General features: G+C 37.6%; 1 protein-coding gene across 1 annotated transcript in view; it reads left to right on the top strand.

The window, feature by feature from the left end:
- Positions 1 to 23,054, top strand: part of ZDHHC2 (zDHHC palmitoyltransferase 2) — a gene marked incomplete at its 3' end in the record, with an annotated part of 30,798 nt that overhangs the window by 4,126 nt on the left and 3,618 nt on the right. Inside the window, exons 2-8 of the mRNA XM_081999026.1 lie at positions 6,291 to 6,317; positions 9,468 to 9,562; positions 12,734 to 12,854; positions 13,788 to 13,857; positions 15,441 to 15,473; positions 19,198 to 19,318; positions 20,063 to 20,195. Of these exons, the coding sequence (XP_081855152.1) occupies positions 6,291 to 6,317; positions 9,468 to 9,562; positions 12,734 to 12,854; positions 13,788 to 13,857; positions 15,441 to 15,473; positions 19,198 to 19,318; positions 20,063 to 20,195 (600 nt within the window). The remainder of the gene's footprint in view (positions 1 to 6,290; positions 6,318 to 9,467; positions 9,563 to 12,733; positions 12,855 to 13,787; positions 13,858 to 15,440; positions 15,474 to 19,197; positions 19,319 to 20,062; positions 20,196 to 23,054) is intronic.

Genomic DNA, 23,054 nt, shown 5'->3' with positions numbered 1-23,054 from the left:
GCTGAATTGAGGTTTTTGACTCTCTGTAACCTCAGTGGAATGGAATTATAGCAGGATAAAAAGCTGCTTAATTCATCACGGTTTAGAGGCAGAATTAATGCATGCCCTGTAGGCATGGCACAGTGTGATCAGGGGATCAGAAGTGGCAGAAAATATGGAGATAGAAGTTGATGGGGGGGAGGGGGAAGGTAGGACCCAAAATTTGGTCATCTGGGTTTGAGCTCTTTGCTCAGTATGTTCTCCAAATGGATCAAAGGATTTGTGGTACTTACTGCTCATGTCTTGTCATTATCTACAGCTTACATTTGTGTCTAGAAATACAAGTGCATTGGAACACTGCGGTTGGCTATTGCAAAATACAGGTGAAATACCCTGTCTGTACATTGACTGCTAGGGTAGCAAGGGATTTTGTTCAAAGCATGTATGTATTTTTATACCTTGTTTTGCAAACACCACATTTTTTCTCTTCTGAGATCCCTGGTTACTTTTAGAAAAGTTTCAAAACTGGCAGCTGAAGTAAATTGGGCTTCTGAGTTTTAACCAGCAGAACTCCTGGTTAATTTCTCAAATTTCATTTGATTTCTTTCTCAGACTTTTGGAGACAGCTGCCATTCTCCACTTCTGAAATTGAACTGTTAAGTCTACACTTACATCTGTGTTAAGTATGATTGGTTATCCCTCTATGTAGTGTTTAGTGTACTACCTGTAGGTTTTGTGCCTTGAAATGAAAACCATGGCTTTAAGTTGAAAAACTGAGGTCTGTGGTGAAGATATAATTCTTAGATGAGATTGTGTTTTCAGGTAAAGATCTAACGCTGCTTGATATATAGCAGCTTGAATAGATATACTTGTCCCAGTGTACTCTTTGTTTGCTAAAAAGGATCTGGTCATACAACTTCTCTAGTCGTCACTCTTTGGTAGTCCATGTGCCTTGGAAAATAAATGGGAATTTGTAAAGATGAAAGTTGGATCAGTTCTTGGGCATACTCAATTCAAAAGCAACGCTTTTATGACCTTACATAAAAAGGTATCAAATAGCAGCTTGCTGCTGGGAAGGTGGGTGTTGATGTAGTTTGATGGACATAGCATTAGGGGTTAAAATGAATTTACCAAAACACTCACAAATACTCAAATCAAAATGTATGAGTTCTTGCTGACTACTTATGCCAACCTTAAATCTCCCAGAAATATTTCTGTTACTTCTGTCCTGAAGCAAAGCACTGGTCACAAAGTCTCCACTTTGTCACTCTCAGCCAATGCAAATCACTGCTCTGTCTAGCAAAGAGGTAGTTTTTATTGCAAGCACTGATTTTTTTTCTAAAGGACTACTGCAGACAGTGGTAGAACACTTGTTACAACTATAAAACACTTTTATGTGTATAGAGAGCTGAGTTAAACTGCATCTATAGATCAGTGTTTTACAGCTTCAGATACAGTATAAAGATAAAATACATACTTAGTTTTGTGAATCAGATCCAAGATGTTAAACTGTACAAAAGTTTCAGAGAAACAGCTATTTATAGATGTTGCTGCATAGTCTCTGAATCAGATGCATCTCATTTTCCCATTTCAAAGTTTTAAATATTTAATATTATACATAAAATATGGAAGCAAGATTTTGTATATCCACTTCCATGAAAGCTTTAAAAAAGTAATTGCTTTCTCCAGTCTTTTTTTTTATATAACCATTGGATTTCCTGTTCAGGAACTTCAATTTTGGGTTTAGAAGTCAAGCAAAATTTAATGTTTTTTAACATGAAGAAGAAGAAGAAAACCAATGCAACTTTTTACATTAATTTTATCTTCCAAAATCTTTTGGGTTTTGTGGTAGCAATGTGTCTTGCCATGCCTCTAGCTACACGGAGTCGGATGCCTACTTAATTTTTCTACAGGTGAGTGAGAGTAAATATTTCTAGGAAAATGAGCCATACCTCAAGAAATGGGCAATCCATTTCTATCACTGAACTAAGGTCTGACCCAGTGCAAAGTGCCTAGCAATGTGCATTCTCTTCTTAGCAAACTGATTTGGTGACGGAGTTGTAGCAGGCAATTTGTGGTGCCTCTTTGCTTTCCAAGGCAGCATTCCTAGTGCTGTGTGACTTCTTCCCAGTGAGGAAGACTACCAGCAAGTGTGGGATGAATTCCCCAGGCTTCTCTGGATGTCCTTTCCATCTTGGACTTTTTCCTGCCTTTTGTAATGCAGTTTTCTGTCCCCAGTCACTGTTGGTTTTTGCAAGCGCAGGCTGTTCAACAGCTTTGACTACTGAATGTGCTGTTCCTGTGTCTGGCTGCCTGTGGCTCGCGGGGAGTGGGGAACGATGTTTCTGGCTCAGGAAATTGGCACCTACGTTGGCCGAAGTCCCGCGTATGTCCCAGCGTGATCCCTAACTGATGAGCACCGTCTGCGAGCTGCGTAATGAAACAGAGAGGCTCTAATTATGTGATAGTCTGCTGGTGCTGAACTGTAAATGGCATCCTGACGCTGTAGCAGCGGAAGGCTGATTCTTAATGAAATTGGCCCCTGCAGTATCTCAGACGAACAGAGCTGTAACTTTTTAATGACTTCTTGAAGACAGGTCATGGTTTTATAATTATCTCTGTCTCTGAATATATGGGAGTATCATTCCATTCCTCTCTCAAAGGGTTTTACCCTGTTTTCTCTCAGATAGTAGATATTCCCAAATGGTTGGGATTGGTGTGTCCTGGGTGCTTATTTTAGTTATTGTAGACATAATACGTTTTACCCTTATTATTTGCGTGCTGTTTGACTACCAGTAAGTGAATTTGCAGCATTTAAGCTGATACTTATTAATGACAGGATGCACAGTCTGACCTACTTTTCTGTGCGCTATCAGTGGTGAATATAACCCCTTGGAAGAGACATGAGAAAACTGCCAGAAAGTCTGGTATATATGATCACATACTATTGAATAATATGGCAAAGCTGTATCACAGTATCTGCTGAAAAATATAAGATATTATTTAAATAAATATATCATGTGTGCTGTTCAGAAGATGGGGAAAATAGCAAACCTTTCTTTGCTCAAATAAAAAATTAGAGGTTTTTTTTCTTATTAGAAAATTATTTTCCATGCATTTAAATAGTGTGATTTTAGAATTATAAGTATCTTGTGGTTACCCTAAGAAGTCTTTGTACTGTGGTTATTCTACAAATAGTTTAATTTTTAAGAGACATTTAAGAGAGAGCTTGATTTGCAAGAGCTGTTTCTCCTTCCTAGGTCAATTCTGACACATTTGTGCAAAAAAAACCCCAAACCCCAAGCGAACAACAACAAAGAAAAAACCCCACCTTTATATCCTTCCTGGTCCTGTGGTACTGCACATGCCTGTCTGTTATTTTCCCACAAATTATACCCCCTTCGGGGAGCCTTTACCAAAGGTGATTTCAAAAGGTGTAAGTAGGAGTAATACTTCACTTTGTGTAAAGCTGCAAGTTATTGGCTATCTTGCATATTCCTCTGTGTCACCATCTGAGGAGATGTTTGTCAAGCAGCTCAGCCAGTTTCCTGGTAAACACCAGTTGCAGTAAGTGTGGAGGAAAAAAATTGTAAGATTGAAGATACTGGCATCTCGCTTCAGAGCTGGCTCTTCTATTTTGGTCTCTTTCAGTGGTTGCAACTTCAGAGTATATGAAATAACTTCGAGTTATACTTAGGTGGTAAAGAGATTAAAATGGCAAGATGTATCCAAAACCTGATTCTTACCCTACTGGGATTAACTGGACATCTTTGGGCACTTAGGTTTTAGCCTTCACGTTCTGTAGCTCCTGTCTGTCAGGAATCTTTGGCTTCCCTGCTAGATACCGCAAAACTTGAAAAGATTGTCCACTGAGCAGGTGCAGACTCTGAAGAGCACATTTCATCTGGGAGGTGGATGGAGATTTTGAAAAGTTGTAGGCTTGCAGTCAGGTAGAAATTATTAAATTTGGATTTATTAGTTGTGTTGGTCCCTCACAGATGTGTGGAAAAGTTTTTGTTGAAGACAGAAAATAAGTCTCAAACACATTAATTAATACATTTTATCCAAGGTTAAGGGCGGGGGGAGATGACAACTGCTTTCACAGCAATGTTCTATGCCATTCCATTGATAGCAGAGAAAAATACCACAAATCATTCTGAAAGATTGGTTAAGTAGATTTTAGTTTGAAACTGGTGATTCTGCAATGTATGCTTGGCTACAGCTTTTTAATTAGCAGAGAGTAGTTATTCCAAGAAGCACACCTTGCTGAACGCACCAAGTGGAGAAAGAAAATCAGAATTTGAGTAGTGACTAGTTTGTCCTAATCTGAGAGTTCCAGCACTTTTAAATTATACATCAACTCTAAAGATGTCTTCTGCTTCTTTCTGGTGGTTGACTGTGTTATTACAATTTTACAGTTCTTGTGCATTGTTGTACTGCAGCCTGTCTGCTCTTCAGAGGCAAACGTATACATGTTCCCTCAGCTTCTTTCTAGCTGTTGTCTAGATGGATATTTAGTTTATCAAGGTCTAAAGATTTTTCTTAGCTGAGGTAGAAAACTGAGGGCAGAATAGAGGTTTCTTTCCAGTGGCTTATGCAACTTCTGTGATGTTTTTCTGATTTTTGTGAAGAGCTTCACGAACATGCATATTTACTTTCTTCCCCTGAGGTAAAGTAGATGCTCATTTTGGTAGAACTAGAAGTCAAATATCTATTTTAATAGACCTATTTTATAATTATAGAGTCGTGGAATAATTCATGTTTGAGGGGACCTCAGCTCATCTAGTCCAACCTCCTAATCAAAGGAGGGTTAGGTGTGAGATCAAGCCAGGTTGTTCAGGATTTTATCTGGTTGAGTCTTGAAGGTGGAGGTGGAGACTGTGCAGCCTGTCTGGGCAACATGCTCCACTGTTGGACTGTTCTTGTGGTGGAGAAGTTTTTCCTGTATCAAATCCAGTCCTCTCATTTTAGCTTATGCCCACTGGCTCTTGTCCTCCCACCCTGCACCATTATGAAGAGGCCAGCTCCACCTCTTCAATGCCTCCCTGGAGGTCCTGGTGCGCTGCTGTTAGGTATCCCCAAAGCCGCATCTTTTCCAGGCTGAACAAGGTGCAGGACTCTTTCCAGGTGCAGGACTTTGCCTTTGTCCTTGTTGAATTTCATAAGGGTCCTGTTGGCTTGTTCCTCCAGCCTGTCTGGGTCCCTCTGGATGGCAGTCCTGCACAGGAGCGTGTCAGCTGGTGTCCCCAGGGTGGTGTCATCTGTAAACTTGATGAGTGTTCATTCTTCCAGAGCATTGGTTAAGGTGTTCAGCAGCACTGGTCCCATGGTGGATCTCTGCATTGTGCAAGATACATATTTAAATAGTGACTTGTATTCTATCAAAAAGCCTAAGTTTTGTATGCCAAAGTAGGATGGCATGGCTGGTTAGCCTTTCAGTAGGAGTTGCCTCCTGCCTGCTGTTTGAAGACCAGCCTTGTGAAGCCACTTTTTGTTAGGAAAACAAGAGCAGATGAGAGTTTTGTATAGCCACTGTCCTCTTCTAGGTGCCGCTGTATTATGGTTTGTAGACTACTTAATTGGGGTGGATAAATGTGCCCTGGATGGAAAGGGAAGAGCACCATGAGGTTTTTCATTACTTGGGAGTTTCTGTTCTCTCTCTGAGATATCTGTTGTGGGTTTATTGTTTGTTGGGGTTTTTTTTTAACACTATGATCGAGAGTGGAATATAGGTGTAGAAAAAAGATGTGTTGTCTTTCATAAATGTGGTGACTGATACCTGTGTACTCCACTCCATGCCTGACATACTTGCACCTTTCTCACTCTATCCCTGAATCCTGTAATCTGTAGGCAATTTCTTAAAGTAAATGCACCTTTTATCTACTTTTGATTTTTATGCCTTGGAGATCTAAGATATTGCTGGCAAAACCAGTTCTGGAGTCTGACACCTCTGCCTCAAGAACAGAACATACAAACAGCAAAACCTGTACAACCACAGTTAAAGAAATAACTTCTTCAGAGGTGACTTTTCTTGAGTTAAACTTTGGCAACTTCAGATAGATGGAGGTGCTAGTTCCCTGGAACTGAGCCTGGGAATGGGAGCCAAAAACCCTAACAAGCAATTGGCATTGTCTCCCTATTCTTGTGATCAATATACATGGCATAAAAGCTTGATAGTATGTGGCCTTAAGCTTGTATTATTTGATGATTATTCTTCCCTCTTTGGTTGCAAAACAAAAGTTTAAAATATTCAGTTACATCATTGTCTATTTAAACATAATTTTTACTCTTTCTTTTTTCTTATTTTTCAGTGACAATGACAAATATTGGAGAAAAAGGTAAGATTTTCATTAGCTGTTTATAAGTGGAATTCATATGTCATGGTAGTATAGTAGTTTACTAGCAGAATTGAGATACAGAACTAATCTGTTTTAAATAAGTGTATGGTTTTGTGTTCCTCAGCTCCTTTTATTGTCCTGTGGTTCCGGCATATTGCTTTAGCCATTCCAAATAGAGATGAGAAAAAATTAGAAATTTTTACTTTTCTTACTGTCTTTCTGAAGTGTCAGCGAAAATAATTCTCACATTTTGTTGTCAAAAAATTTTATTCATAGCAAGGAAAGCTCTTGTAAAACCAGGACTTCTAAAGATGAGCAAGGTGTTCGTGCAGAGTGCAACATACTTAAATGGGAGGTGACTTTTTTCTGCAATTTCTGTTTAGCCAGTGTCTTTGAAGAAACAGAATCTTTCAGATACGTAACCTTTTCAAGTCTAATAAAACTGCCCGATTAGCTGTCATTAGAATTCCTACCCCAAGGCTGTAGCATGTTTAGATTCCTTTTCCAGATGCTACAGCACAACATGGAAGTGTAAAGTGTGGGGCTGCAGAAGTTTTGGAGGAAGGGTTTGGGGGTTAAGAGACAAAATGTATGCTTTTTCCTTTTGTGTAATTCCAGCAGGTTTTATTAAGTCATTGGCAACTCCCTTGTTTAGAAAAAGTGTTTGCCAATTAAGAAGCATTTGCTTGAAAAACTTTTTTTCAGTTCGGTGATCTCCCCTCTCCTGCTATGAGTGCATAAGCACATCTGCAAACTTCAGCACCCGCTTTGAAATAATTCCGGTTTCTTGCTGCTCAGGGGATGATGACAATGACAACACACAAGTGTGTTGTTAGGCATTGCTCCCAAAGCACATTGAATTATCAGCAAAATGCATTGGGGAACACTAAATTTCCTTGTTTTTAGCTGCTCAAAGCCTCGGTGAGCTTCAGCCAGGCAGGAGAAATTTACCCTTGGCTGTACCCCTGCCCTAAGTGTTTTCAGGGGTGAAAACTGGGCAAATAGGGCTCAGTCCGATTACAGGTTGTTGCAGATCTCCAGGCAACTCTAGCTTTGCCAGCTATTTATAAATGGGTTGCCTTCAGGCAAGGCATGCGCCATTTGGTTTTTTTTTCAGAAAAAGTCTAAAATAGAAGGATTTCTGCCCAGGGAGCTGTGGACAGCTCTTCTTTTTCTGTCTCAAGGGAATTGAGGTTCTTGTGTTGGACTCTCAACACCCACAGACCCAGTGGAGCATCTGGGTAGCCCAAGATCTCCATTGCAGTGCAGGGAAACTGGTGGGTAGGTAACCTGGGAGAAGTGACCGGTTGGGATGTGGGTCGAGTTAGAGAACTGAGGTACAAGAGCAAACAAGAAGAGCTTAAGTCTTGTGCAGACTTTAAAGGGGAAACATGGCATAATGTCTTTAGGCTAAAATTTTGTCTTCCTCCAGTAGTCTTTTTTATTTTTTTTTAATGGATGAAAAAGGACTTTTCTTATCAATCACAGTGCTATTGTCACAACAGTAAAATATAGATGCAGATTAGTAAATGCATAGTGCACAGAACTGATGTAACTTGCCCTCACTTTATGCTGTGAACATACTGTGCTTTAAAAAAATACTGATTTTGTTTGAGTAAATGAGTGTGGGGGGGTTAGAGTTGATAGAAATGATCTGATAAAAATGTGGACTGCTCCTGCCAGATGCTTGTGCAATAACAGGATGGTCATTTAGTGTATTGTGCTTGATTTGGAGTCCAGTTCTATCACTTAATTATACTGATGAGATTTTTTTCAGTTTATAGACATGGCTCTTTTCCCCTGTCATTCCAAAAGCTTTGTACAGTGTTGCTCCTCAGATTTTGTTAGCTTTTGTTTTTTATTTTTAACTGCCTAGCAAATAAGAATAAATATTTACTGTGTTGCTGCTTTTTTTGAGTAAACAAACTTCAACACCAGAAATATTTATTCAGCGTTACTTTTGAGGCAAAATTATAAAAAACAAGAACATGCTGGGCTACTGTTCCTCCATTTATACACACCATCATGCATGTGTTATGGAAAATTCTGTAGCACTGAGTAGCATTGCATATATAAAAACATGTGCTAACCATACAAGGGCAGATTGTGTAGTGAAAGTACACAAGTTTCCCTTTATGATGTTTTTTTGATGATCATACAAATTTATAGAAGTTGTATAAAGACTTTTTGACTGTGTAGCTTCCGTATAACCGTGAGCTGTCGATGATCTGAGTTCATCTGTATAGAAGGGAAATAATATTTTTTACTGTTGCTGTCTTAGCTGTCCTTTATTTGCTGCTTCTCTGCTCCAGGAAGAAAACTCCAAGGAAGTACTCTTTCTTGTGCATTAGAGCAAGTTAATGAGGGGATACCAGTTTTGGATTTACTATTTACTGTAGTGAGTTGCTTAGTACAGTGACAGCTTTTAAATGGAAACACCTATCCATCCGTGGCAGGCTCTTTGGAAAAGTTAATATTACCTCCTGTATTCTAGTAAAATAACTCAGCATGGTAAATGTTGACTGGCATCTATTAAAAATTTTTAAGAATAAATCACTGGCTGTGAAGAATATAAAGTGGTGAAGGAACATTTGAATTTAAAGAACTTGCATGTTTTTAAAAAACACCCTACTGTCCTCCCTTCTGAAAATCTAGCAAAACAAATTAACTGGTTATGGTTACTGCTCAGGTATCATATGTATATCCACTCAAAGACTCCCCTTACTCTAGTCATTGTTTAGGTAGTTATACTTCCTTTTGAGGAGGTTTTGGGTTTTTGTTTGGGGTTTTTTTGCATTGCTAGCAGTCTCCCTACATGGTTTATAAAGCTAAAAACCAGAGATGCATCAGTTAAATAGGATTTAACAAATGCATGAAGGGAGAGTGCTTGCTAATAATTATGGGGCTCTAATAGGCTGTTAACCATTCCCCTCAAACTTCTGTAATATATTAGCCTGTATCGTGACTTTCCCCACACAGTCTGTATTTGTCATGTAAAGTTGCAGTGCAGTATGTTTGTTGCAAAGCTTTTGCAGAGCCTCTGTATTTACATCTGTTAGAGTAACTATCTGTGATATGTACAGCATCCGTTTCTAAGTACTGTAATATCACTGGTCTGTTTGTATTAATTCTGTTCCTTTTTTATTTTAGTTGCGTGCCTGGTTGCGTACCACATATTTTTCATGCTGTTCGTCTGGTCATATTGGAAAACAATCTTTACGCTACCAATGAATCCTTCAAAAGAAGTAAGATAAACTTAACTTTTGTTTCTGAAATAGCCTAGTCAAATGCCTGATTTTGTAGTATTTGAATAACTTAGACTCTGATCTCATGTAGTTTTACATTGTGTAGAAGAATAGCGATGATAGTTACAGCTTCTTAATACAAGTCAAATTGCAAACAGCGTAATGACCAAGATACAAAAAATTACACTTTCTCAAAGTTTTAAAGGTTTTTTAATAGATTTTTTTAAATTAGATGTTTATGATAGTAAGAAGAAAAAAACCTCTCCGCTTGAAAAATAGGTGTTGTTTGAACTAGCAGCTTAAATATTTGTGTAGGAATATAATGCTTTTATGTGGGCAAAAAATTTATTTCCCTGTGTTTAATCTTATATTGCCTGTCAGCATCTGTCTGTTGTCCCCTGAATTAAAGCTTCTTCCCCATCTGTTTTGGTATGAAGGAACTTGGGGGTTGTGGCGTGAGTGCACAACAGGTAAGCTGGTGCTGGGAAGCCACGGCTGGCTAAGCCGGAAGGGAGCTAGAATAGAACAGCTGCATGGAAAAGAGGTCTGAGTAAATACATACCCCAAGTCTAAGTTCAGCTAGTACAGAAGTGTTAAAGAAGAAGGATCCAGCTGTCTTGCAGAATATTAAGATACAAAACCATGTTCAACATGATGTAGCCTCAAGATAATTGCTTTTAGTACAGTATTGGGTTTTTTAATTTCACGTTCTTTCTAACATTTAAAAAAAAAGAAGGGAGAAAACTGTCAATAGCCTTGATGAAAATCCTCCCCATGCAGCTTGGCACAACCAACGCAACTTTTTGGCCTCTTCCATCCTGTCATTGTACAGAAACCCCAGAGTCCTCCGTAGGTGCTATGTCACACAACCTCTGAGGCCCGGAGAAATAACGCTATGGCTGCCCTGGAGTTTGAAATACCCACAAAGCCAATACTTATTTCAGCATAGACTCATAACTCTAGCTCCTATAAGTACCATGGCAACACAAAATAAATAGCTTGTGATTGCTACTGTCTGTTGTGCAGAGGTTCTTTTCTGAATAGTTTTCATTCACTAATAAGATATGTAATTGTGGAAACAAGTAGATAATTCAAAGTAATGGGCATCTTCCTTGAATTTCACACTGCAGTCTTTACTACAGCTTGGGGCAGAGAGGCGTGAAATAAATTAAGAACCTATTTCATTTGGTAATTACATGGCAAAATATACGCATGTATATGGTGACTGTAGCGATAATTAGAAGGGTTTTCAAATCACTGGGCTGATGCCAATAAAAGACTTCCAAAACGTTTTGACAAATCCTTAGTAATTATAGTGGGATTCCAAAGCCATCATATAAGGCTACTGGAGAACTTCAAATGGGATATTAAAAGTATTGAAGTTGGGTAATAGAAAGCAGTGTGTGGTGTTTCTGTGTTCTTTGAGTTTGCAGCGTTGCTGGCAGTAAGTGACATCTTTGTTGTTCCATGTCTTTTTCCTCATTTACTAGAGCAGTATTTTTAAAATTTAATTAAGGTATTTTGTAACATAAAATTACTGCTTGGCTTCCACTTTCTAGGATGAGGTCTGTAAATGTAAAAGGATGTATTTTCAACTTAACTGAACTGACTTGCCAACTAGAGCAAATACTGATTTGAAAACTCAAAAAACAGATAAAGCTTTTGTGTGTTGTTTTTATTAACACTGCAGCTGCTGCAAACCACACAGCCTGTACATTTCTTTTTAAGCTCATTTAAATTTTTTACATATATGAAAAGCTCTAAAGTTCTGGCTTCCGTTTCCCTTTAAGAGACTTTGAGGGACTTCACTTTAGTGTGTGCCATTCTGTACCTGTGTGTACCAGCTATATAAAAGCATTGCATGAGGGTGGGAGAGATGGCTTCCCAGACAGGAAGGTTTTGTAGACTGAGGACTACTCTGAGAACCAATACAAAATGATGGAGCAACAGCTCTGTGTACATCCAAAAGGCAGCATTCAAAAAAAGTATTCTGAACCAAGTTTCTGAAGTGAGAAATTCCAATATAGATCAGTTCAGATGTTGGCAAGAGTGTATTCTTGCTAGGGAAAAAAGGAAAGGTGACCTGAGAAACTCAGGCTAAACAGTGAACCTCTTCTCCAGCTGGAAGATTGTGAGCTTTGTCAGGAAGGTAGAGTGGGGCCTTCTCTATGGAGGTGAGAACAGGCTCCTAACTGCATGTTTCTGTCTGCTTTCTTAGTTTTATATGCATTACTTTCATTTGGGAAAAAAATAATATTGTTGTAATGACTAGCCTTGCCGTAGACATAAATGCTGTGCAGAGGGCTTCTGTTTCTAGTACAGGTTAGAGACAGCTACTCTTCCTGCTGAATACGGACTTCTTTTCCGAGGTGATTTTGTATCCAATTTCTCTGATAGAGATACCAAAGACATTAGCATCTGCCCATTTCTAGAAGCCACAGTGACAAAGCTGACCATGTTGCTGTGTTGCAGAGGACTTTAGAGTATGAGAAATTTGGACTACTTCATCTATACCATGCATCTCTCAGTAATTTTTACCCTCTCAGCTCTTGCTAGAGAGCTTTATTGCCATTTTGGGCAGTGACATAAGTTGTCCTTTCATGCAGGAGGATATTAAGACATGGTTATTCTGTCATAGAGGACACCCATCTCTTCCTTCTCTCAGCCAATTTCTGGAGTAAAAACACATCCTAACATCTGCACGAAGGGAACAGCAACTGTCCAGTGGTAAAGAATAAAAGAGAAAATACCAGACACCAGAAGAGAAATAAAGCTGTCTTTTCTGCTATTACTAGTAGCGTATTTTCTTTCAGTTAAAGACTGACATCCCTAGCTTATATTCACTAGCTAATATTTAGTATTACAGAAGTAAATTAGCTGATCTTTGAAGGGGATGGTAAGCTCTTGATCCTCCTCTTGAAGAGTGTTGCTTATTACTTCTGGAAGCATTCAGCATTGCATTAATATCATATCAGAAATAATTTTAATTTTATCTTCAGTTGCCATGAGCTAAATTAGTGGTCTTAGGAACACTGGGTTATTTGCTGTAATACCTTGTACGTGCTGCTAATCCATCTTTATATAATGAATATTTATTTCTCTTTACATCTCTACAGATACTTATTTAACTTGGAATTTGCTAACACAGCTTTGATTTTAAAATTATTCCAGTTTCATCTATCGTATTCAGACAAGGAATCCTTAGAGAGGGAGCCTAGAGGTGAATCCCAGCAAGAAGTCTTAAGACGGGCAGCCAAGGATCTTCCTATCTATACACGGACAATGTCTGGAGGTAAATAGGTGTTCAGGAGACCACCGAAGGCAGGTGTCTTGATGTGCTACCTAAACTAATTAAAAAAAAATTTCAAGGGTTTGGATTGTAGGGAAGAACTGCTTTTCATACTTCATAAAATAACAAAGTGACCCAAGAACTTAATTTTAATGTCATTTTGTGCAGCTACACGTATTCAGTGGAAAGATTGTTGGAAAGTAAATTGCTGCATACAATTTAGGATTTTGAAGTGGATTGATAATGCCTTGCTAAATGTTTGCAAACTGACATTAACAAATAGCTTGTAATCCTAACAAACTGCAGAAGAGGCTGTAGCAGTCTTTAACTGTGTAAATTTCTTCTTTCATAGGTTAAAAAAAAATAATCAGTATCTGCATGTCATGTATAGCTAGATAGCTCACACTAAGAAACTGTTACTGTTCTACTTGCTGGTTGTTCAGTTGCAAGAATGAAAGTTCTTCCAAAATAAGAGTTAATTTTAATGTACTGATATGGTAAATTTGTCAATGCTGGCTAGCTAAGCAAATCCAAGAGATAATCTCATACAGTAAATTAAAGCTGTTAGAATAATGGCTTAAAATAGCCATATTGTTGAACAATCTTTAAAGGTTTTCCACTCTAGTGAGGATTTTGTGGTTTTATTGGTTCATTGGTTGTTTTGCAGAGCTGAGGAGCTTGGGAAAAAAAAAAACCCTGATTAGCATGATTAGCAGAGATTGCAAAAGTGGAGCTTTTGGGGTTCATTCTGCTAGATTCAGCAGAATCTGAGATTGCAAGTATGAGCTTCAGTATTTGCAGCTGCTTCTGATCATGCTGAAATGCTTTCCTGGGGGTTCTGCTGGCTGAGCTGCTAGTATTTACTTCTGCACAGACTTCAGGAATCCAGATGTGTAACTGTACATTGAGATCTAATCTTGGAACTTTTTTCTTTAGCAATCAGATACTGTGACAGATGCCATCTTGTAAAACCAGATCGTTGCCATCACTGTTCTGTATGCGACAAGTAAGAAAATATTTTAAATAATTGATTTTCTGAACAAATGGGGTTTTTTTCCTTGACGCAGAAGCTTTTATTTTTTATGTGTAGATTTTTCAGGTTTAATGTTTTGGCAGAGAAGCTTTTTTAATTCCTTATATTTTTTTCAGGTTTAGTTGTTATTTATTTATCTATTTCTAAGGAAGTCTGTAACTTAATGTAATTCATTTGATGGCTTTCTTGATGCCAGCGTGGATTCTTTGGTCTTACACATTCTTTATGTAATGGTTAAAAATTACTAATATTAATAAAGAACTTTCCTTAAGAATGTAACCACAAATAGCTGATAAACAAAAATTTGCTTCTTTTGTTAGAATCTGAATAAAGATCACTACCATCTCAATCTAATCATGATGTCAGTTACATCTTACCTGAGGTAATAAACTTAATATCCTGTTTTTCATTGGATAACTTGCAGGTTATTTTTATTTGAAGAAAGAAACAACCAAACATCCCCCATTTCTAACTGAAGCTGTAAAATAAATTTTTTGTTTATCTAACACAAAATGAAGTTTACCTCCGTATTCCCCAGAAGTCTAATTGCTTTCTAATTTAACCTTTCTTTTGTCTGTTCTCTCTGACCTTTCTCCAGTTAGCCTGGATGTCTCTCTGTTTCTCCACCCTTGCCCCCAGTGATTTAAATTTCTAACTTGTAAGAGAAGGGGCTTCCTCAAAGGTTGATTTATTCTTAGCTTTGAGGCTGTTCCAAGCACACTTAGCTGATAACACATCAAACCTTCCAACATGATTGTGAGGCAGAGGCCACAATCCATTTGTCCAACAGAACAGGAGAGGTGCTGAAAGAGTAACTGAGTTGAAGCAGAAAGAGGATCTTGGTTGTGTTTTATGGGATGGTGATTGCAATGTAAGGTAGGAACATTCTTGTGTCTGAGCAGGGTAGAGAAAAAGGGTGACCTGTGTTATCCTATGAAATGTGAGTAAAATTGCAGAATGCCATTAGTTAATATATTTTGCAGCGTACCTTAATTTTGTCCTTACCTTGTCAAAATTCACTTGCTTCAATTATATATGATTTTCTTGTGCATGTTTTGTTATGGAGAGTGATTAATTGCAAAAATGTTTGGGATTTTTCATACAAGGTAAGTTCTTAAAAACCTCCTGTGCATCTGCATATACTTCTATAAAAGCAAATCATGTACTTGGAAATATATTTAGTTGCATCACTAAGTATATAATAATTGAATTAGCCCAGGTTCTAAGTCTCTGTCAGAGAATAAATAATAGTTGAAAAACCTATTCAGAATGAGAAACAAATCCTGAAGTTGAAGCTATAGATTGCATTTTCTTAAATCACTAAGCTCTTGACAGAACAAACATTTTAGGTTTGGGTTACCTACAGTTTACTTGTAGGTAAACTGTATTATGTGAATTTAAATAGACATCTTTGTTAAGTAGATTAGGTAACCAATAGTACATACGGGTAATTCTTAATATGTATGTGAGTAATTTCAGTCTGACATGTAACTGCTTCTGACTTTGTTTTTCTTTTGCCTTTTGCGATTCTTGGAATTCTGTTGGGTTTTTTTAAGATGCATTTTGAAAATGGATCATCATTGTCCTTGGTGAGTGTAGTATTGCCTTTCTGTTCTTACTTTCTGATTTGGTAAAATAAACTCTTCAGGGACCTGTTATGAAGGTGATGCTTCACTATTCCTAGACTTAGATACTTACATGAAGTTACTGGTCTTGCAGGACTATTGGAGTTATTTGATGTATGTCCTCTTTCCACACCTCACAACTAGGAAAAGAGTTCATATATCATTTTTCTTGGACCTTTGAGTTAGGTACCTCCATGTTTTTACAGTTAGGATGAGGTAGACTTCTGGTCAGTAAGAAAACTTCTTTTAAGAATTGCATCTTTTCTTTATGGGCTTTGAGTTTGATTATTACTGTGTCCTAGTTGCATTGAATGATGAAATACTACCCTAGGTTAAAAACCAACACAAACGACTGTGCCTTTTTCCCCTTACTGAAGCTCCCAGGACAGCTTGAGTGGACTTGCTGCAAACAGCAAATCATCTCTTTTATTTTTACGGGTTCTTTGTTTTCTTTCATTTTTTTCTCCCCACTCCTTCCCACACTCCCTCCATTTGCTGCCATGTCAGCCTGCACAGTGGTTTTGTTTTCCTGTCTTTTCTCAGCAGTCCTTGGAACCACTGGGTAGTCAGGATGTGTAATTAATTTTATGTCAGTTTGGCAGGTATCTCATGGAAATAATTAAAGATAATTGTTTAGTAAGGTCCAAGTTAAGAGGATTGAGTGGTAGATGGCAGTTCTTCATCACATGAAACCAATCAGAAAAGAAGAATCTCCTGCATTGAACAAACTGAATGGTAGATGGTTCTAAGCAGCTGGTTTGACCTTCTTACATCAAATTCCTGGGCAGAGGAGAGACTGTCCTGTGGGAGGGAGGGGTGCTGGACTCTTCCTCTTTCTCTTTGTCCTGATTACAGCCTCGGACATAATGCAATATGATTTAAGACTCTCCCCTTATTTTGCATCTGCATGGTAGGTAAAACTGAAAGAAATTTTCAACAATATCAGGTAGAGTTACTTCCTGCACATTTTTTTGCTGTAGGGATATCAGCAAGTGAAACTTGATGATGCTTTGTGTTAGTAGTGTGCTTCTTAAAACAAACAAACAAAACACAAACAGATGAAACCCTTGAATGTGGAACAAATTCAGGCTGTTCCTGACAAAATATCAGTGAAAAGTCTCAATATTACTATTATTATTCAGTATTATACAGACTTCTCATAAGCTTTATGGTCTGTTTGGGATTTTTTGAGTTGTCCTGCCTTAGGATAGTACATGAAAATGTCCTTCATGTAAACTTCAACTTCAGAATAAAAATCTGCTGTATCAAATAACAAACCATAAACTGAGCACTTAAGTGTTCTGTAAAGGGGCAGTGACGTGGCATTTCACTAGGGCATAGTCTTCTAGAAAATGAAACTCTTATTTTCCTCAGTAGCACTTGCTTATTTTACCTGTTTGCAGAGTCTTGGTATCCAAACAACAAAAACATACCCAGTTTGAGAGTGCCTTTTAAGTTGTTGGGGTTTTTTTTGCCTGGCATTTTCAGTAAAGTAACTCTTGAGATAGAAGGGATATTTCTTCTTTTTGTACTCCAAAATTAATTGTTTTAAATGTTACCTGTAATCCAAATTTTAACCTGGAATGTTCTTTTGTATAAATGTTTCACTGCAATAGCACACCATTATTTAGCAAGCTGTCTGTACCTTTATCAGTTTTACTCTTCCTCAAGATGTTAGGCTTTAAATCTAACCACCATTTTTGGGTCTTATGATTTGTTACTACATGTTCAAATAGCATAATCACAAACCCATGGTGTTTACTTTCTCTGTCACCTTTTGATGGACTATTCTCTTTCAATAAGAACTCTTCCGTCTGGGGCTTTGTCAAAACTGTGGGGAGTGGGATAATTTATGACAGGGGTGCTTGGTGGTTTTTTTTATGTGTGTACTATATGCAGTAGTGCAAAAGAACAAGAAGAAAGAAATCTGTCTTTGATTCAAGAAATTTAATCTCTGGTGAATAACATTTCACTTGATATTTCTTTTCTCACTAAACAGTATCATAAAGTAAAAACTGTCGTAAAAGAAATACCATGAAAGTAAATTAGGGTTATCATAGAAACATTGCATCTGAATTGCTTGCAGTTTATCATGGAATTACTAACTTTGACATACTAAGTGAAGAAGACACTTCACTGTGGAGAACTGAAAATTTACTTTCCAATAAGAATCATGATGAGCTTAGAAACATATCTTCTGTTTTGTTTTTTTTAATCAGAACAATCTCTCGTGAGTCCTTCTTAACTGTAGTTAATATAGATGCTTAGTTCTTGCTTAAATGGCGATGCTAAATTTAATGTTTAGCCAGGGTGGCATGTTTTGTAAAAACAAAAACAATAACAAAACAACGAAAACCCTTATCCACTGTGAGGATGGGTAACAGTAGTGTACAGTAAAAGTTTATTTGGTATTTTAAGATTTTACTCTATTCTGATTACTATGTATCCTGCTGTTACCATCACTGTCTCCCTAAAGAAGAGAATAGTTGCAATAGCTTGTCCTGTACTTCTAGAAGAAGCTGAAGTTGAGATTTGCCATGCCTTCTTGTTTCTTGAGAATTATTTTTCAAGATACAAGTGCTTTCATGGATGTAGTCTTCTCTTAATTAGGTGCTCTTTCTGACAGCAATATCAATTAGTTAAGAAAGCATATGGAAATATTTTTTTTACTCATATGGTGAGTTATGTCAAAGTTAGCAGTGCAATGATAACTTTGGTTTAGTTTCTTAATGCAACCAAATAAAAGGAAAAGGAAGCTGCTTACCAATAAACTGTACATGGGCAGCACTCTTAATTAATTTTTCATTTGGTGGATGTAACATCAATACGTGTTTAATAGAACTCCAAAATTCATAGTACTTAATATATTGCTTATAGTGGGAAGCTGCTATGGTATTATATGTATCCTCATTGTGTCTCGCTGATAGTGTATATTCATGTGTACACTGCTGATGCTCATTATCATGTATAAATTCTTTAAAAATGGGAAACAGATGAGCTTGAAGCCCATAAGTAAAAATGTTAAAATGAGATTTATTTTAACATTTGGATGCATATTTAAATGTTCCTCCTCTTTTTTATTTGCTGCCACGTTGTCACATGACATTTTCTGTTTACTCAATAATAGTATTTCCCTCATTATTTTATATAAATAAATACTTTTAGGGATCTCCTGTGAATAGGCCTAAGTTTGAGAATCTTATTAATAAAGCTTACACTGATACGCAGAATGATTTATGAAGCAGGGTGTGGATTAAATGAGACTGTTTTTATTCTCACAAAACTCAACTGAGATTCAAAATCTTGGCTTGTCACTGTCCCAGTTGATACGTACTTAAACTTCCCTACAAACTAAAAAAGTAACTGTAACTGCAGTCGCATTTACTTCGGATGTGCTGGGAGAAGATTTCATACCATAAGTCAAAACTGAATTTCAGTAAACTGTTGAAAGTGGTATTACCTGGTAAAGTTCTTTGGGGTTGTTGTTTTGGTTAGAATTTCTACACAAATTTGGGACTTGAAGCTAATACATTTCAGTAGCTTGAGGCATTACAGATAGGAAGCAAAACTTGGTTTACATATTGATATCAACTTTTTTAGATTAAATTAGTTTAATTCTAAACTGGATGAAAGCAAAGAATGTAACTTTTTCTTTACATTCCATTTTTGTTTTTACTTTTTTTATCAGGGTGAACAACTGTGTAGGATTCTCCAATTACAAATTTTTTCTTCTCTTCTTGGCTTACTCTCTACTGTATTGCCTTTTCATTGCTGCAACGGATTTACAGTATTTTATCAAGTTTTGGACAGTAAGTACTGTAATATACATACTGTCTTTAAGCATATGAAGTTACCACTGTGTGAGAAGTCTGAGATTGGAGGCTTTACATTGTAATCTAGTATCTCCTAATACGAGGTACAAAAGTTTATCTAATATTCATAGCCATCTATTTTTTTTCTGTTTATCATAGTTCATGAAAATTTTGGTTATTCCTACGTTATTTTGAAGCTGTGTAGAACAAGTATGCAATTATTAATTATTTAGAAAATATTTTACAAGGGAATTTGTATTATATATAGGTTTTGTTAACTTCTTTTAATGCTATGCTATGAAAAGGCTTCAGGGACATTTTCTAGTATTTTAATTATGATTATCTAGGTTCACAACTTAGGATATTACCTTCTTAGATTTGCAATATTTATGCTATAATGTAACTGTTCTGAAAAGGCTAATTTAAACAAGACAATTTTTGTAAAGATTAATTATTCTTCTCTGAAAGACACTTCGCAGTTCAGATCCAAATCGCAGGTTCTTGTTGTCAGTATTTACACTTTCTCAAGAAAGGTCCCATTTCTTTAACTTAGATACTGTCAACAACCTAATTGCATGGCTGTCCATATGTAGAAGGTGTATAATTCATTTATTCAGACTCTTGATGCATGGTACGTTTGTGTTTGCACTTAATTTGATTTGGCTCAATAGAGGAGTATTAATAATCAAATTAAATGGCTATTTCCCCCATTCTAACAGCACAATTTTTTAAAATTTTTAGAATGGCCTTCCTGATACTCAAGCCAAGTTTCACATCATGTTTTTATTCTTTGCTGCGGCTATGTTTTCTGTCAGTCTGTCTTCTCTCTTTGGGTATCATTGTTGGCTTGTCAGCAAGAATAAGTCTACGTTAGGTAAGTGGATTTAATGCTTCTGTGTTTGGCAGCAAAAAAGTAAATAATAGATGTATAGTGTATGTATGGGGGTAATGGAAAAAGTGGGCAATTCTATACAGGGTACTTCAGTCCTGGTTTGACATTGCCCAGGTCTGGCAACGTCCAGTACTGACTCCTCCGTTCTACTGCTCACTGGAAATTCTGATGCTTTTCCTCCTGCCCCAAGGGGCCAAGCTATTAATGAACTTATCCTCTTCCCCGCACATCTTCCCAGCCACAGCTTGTTAACAGAAACTGAATAAAGAAAAAAGAAATAAATAAAATCACGATTGCTTTGTAATAAATGTTAGCTGCAGTAAGGGATGCACACGCAAGGGCTTCTTGTTTGGTGTTCCCAGCACCCAGGTCAGAGTCCTCTGATGTGGTGTCTCAGTCAGGGCAGTGGCTCCAGCGTTCCCACCCATGCCCCCTGCAGAACTGAAGTTTCTCGGTTCAGTTTGGTTACAGTTTTGTTTAAAAGCTCTGAAAGACGTCGTTAGTAATTCCAAAACTTTGCCCCTTACTGGAGGTAAGGAGAGGAAAAAAAAATCTGGAAGGCAGGCTTATAGTGGCCCTGGTGTTGCTAGTTTTGATCAACATGAATGGGCACAAAGAGCCAATGTCAGAGAATGATCTGATATGGAAGAACAGACTTTAAGGCAGTGCTTCTGTATTTAGTAGCAAATGAACACAGAGATCTGGAGGGCGGTTTCACAGTTGTGAGTCCTGTCTAGCCCATAGTCACAGATGCATAGAAAGGACTCTGTGTTATGAGTTAATTTTAAAAGCCTCAAAGAAAAGGTGCCTTTACTAGGGGAGTGTATATATTATAACTGCATTGAATATCAGTGTTAAATCAGGATTTCCCACCACCTGGATGCATGTTTGGTTACAAGTCTTAAAAAGAAATAAATAACAGGAGGTGCACAAGATTCAAGTGCCTGTTATATACTATATCCTGGACTGTAATAATACCAATTTGCAATATATTCATTAAAGTTTCTAAATCTCTGAATGCTTTTCTGTTGATATAAGCTGAATTAGAGTAAGCCTATGAATTGACTTGATTTTTCCAGTTCTCTTCAGATTTACTAATATGTAGATGATTAATGGAAAACTTTGGAGGAAGACTTGTTGTTTACTTCGAGATTTCTCTAGGGTTTGTGGGTTTCTTTAGCATTCTGAAAAATAACCTACTTTGAAATTAGTATCAGAAAAAATTTGGTCATTCTAGCTGTAAGTGGAGAAAAGTTTTATTAATGATGCTTAAATGAACAGAAGTAATTAAGTATTCTGTTTATAAACTGTTCTTACCATTTTAGTGAAAAAAAATTTTTTTCAAAGGTAACCGTAATGCAGTACGCTTGTAATTCAGTATTTCATTTTTTTTAAAACAAATTGAATTCCATGCAGGTAATATACCATGTTTTCTGTACACTTAAGCTACTCAAACAGATCAGTTTGTCTCTTCTTCCCATTTTACTTTGGGAAATTGCTTGATGTGTGAAACCCTGAGCATGCAATAGAAGCCATAACAGCTTCAAGGGTGATTGTGCTTAAATCATCCTGGGACCTGTTAGCCTGCCATGGGCATCTGAAAGGGTATCCTTGTAACTAATGCATGCTACATATTGAAGGTCATTTCCAGGAGTTCATAGCTAAGGATTTACTGCAGAAGGATGATCTGTGCATGGTTCCAGAATCATTTGTGTGAGCTGTACTGTCAGGACATCAGGACATAGTTTGCCTACCAATATATAGGCAATTAGGGGAACTGAATGGCTATCAGTCACTGGTGGAAAGTGAATGAGTTTTCTGCTTCAGGCACTTTGCAACCCTTGAAGCTGTATGTAGCTCTCTTCTCTGGAAATTTACGTTGGACATCTGTGGGGAATAATCTGGGTCTACAAGTAAAGTGCTTTCTTTATGCAACTGAAAAAACACACAATATTTTCATATGCCAGGGTATGAAAAGCTAGTCTTACTACTAAAGTGGGTTAAGCTTTTCTTCCTTTCCATTACTCTTTCTGTAGTAAACCCTTTGTTTAGGTTTTTCTTTCTCGAACACTCTCTGTGGTATAGTCACATGCTGAAAACTTCATGTAACATATCACTCCTTCTTAAAAAGTGGGTTCCTCACACTTCTCAGCCTTGATTAGGGAGGAGAGTGGAGGAAACTTCCATCCTTCCTCAGCCATAGGACATCTTTGTCCAAACAGACTTTGGCCTGTTCAGGTCACTGGTTGAGAGAGTCCCTTGGGAGACAGTCCTGAAGGACAAAGGGGTCCAGGAAGGCTGGACAGTCTTCAAAAAGGAAATCTTAAAGGCGCAGGAGCAGGCGGTCCCCATGTGCCGTAAGAAGAGCTGGCAGGGAAGGCGACCGGCCTGGCTGGACAGGGAGATTTTGCTGGGACTCAGGGAAAAGAGAGTCTATCACCTCTGGAAGAAGGGGCAGGCAACTCACTTAGAGTACAAGGATCTCATTAGGTCAAGCAGGGACAAAATTAGAAAGGCAAAAGCCCAGCTAGAGCTCAGTCTGGCCACAGTTGTAAAGGATAGTAAAAAATGCTTCTACAAATATATTAACAACAAAGAGAGGCAAGGAGAATCTCTATCCCTTACTGGATATGGCAGGGAACATTGTCTCCAAGGACGAGGACAAGGTTGAGGTACTTAATGCCTTCTTTGCCTCAGTCTTTAATAGCCAGTCCAGGTATCCGCAGGGTATTCAGCCCCCTGAGCTGGAAGATGGGGATGGAGAGCACAATAACCCGCCCATAATCCAGGAGGAAGCAGTTAAGGACATGTTAAACCACCTGGCCACCCACAAGTCTATGG

The sequence above is a fragment of the Phaethon aethereus genome (assembly GCF_964289735.1).
Source record: "Phaethon aethereus genome assembly, chromosome: 4".
NCBI lineage: Eukaryota > Metazoa > Chordata > Aves > Phaethontiformes > Phaethontidae > Phaethon > Phaethon aethereus.
This window is presented reverse-complemented; position numbering and strand designations above follow the sequence as displayed.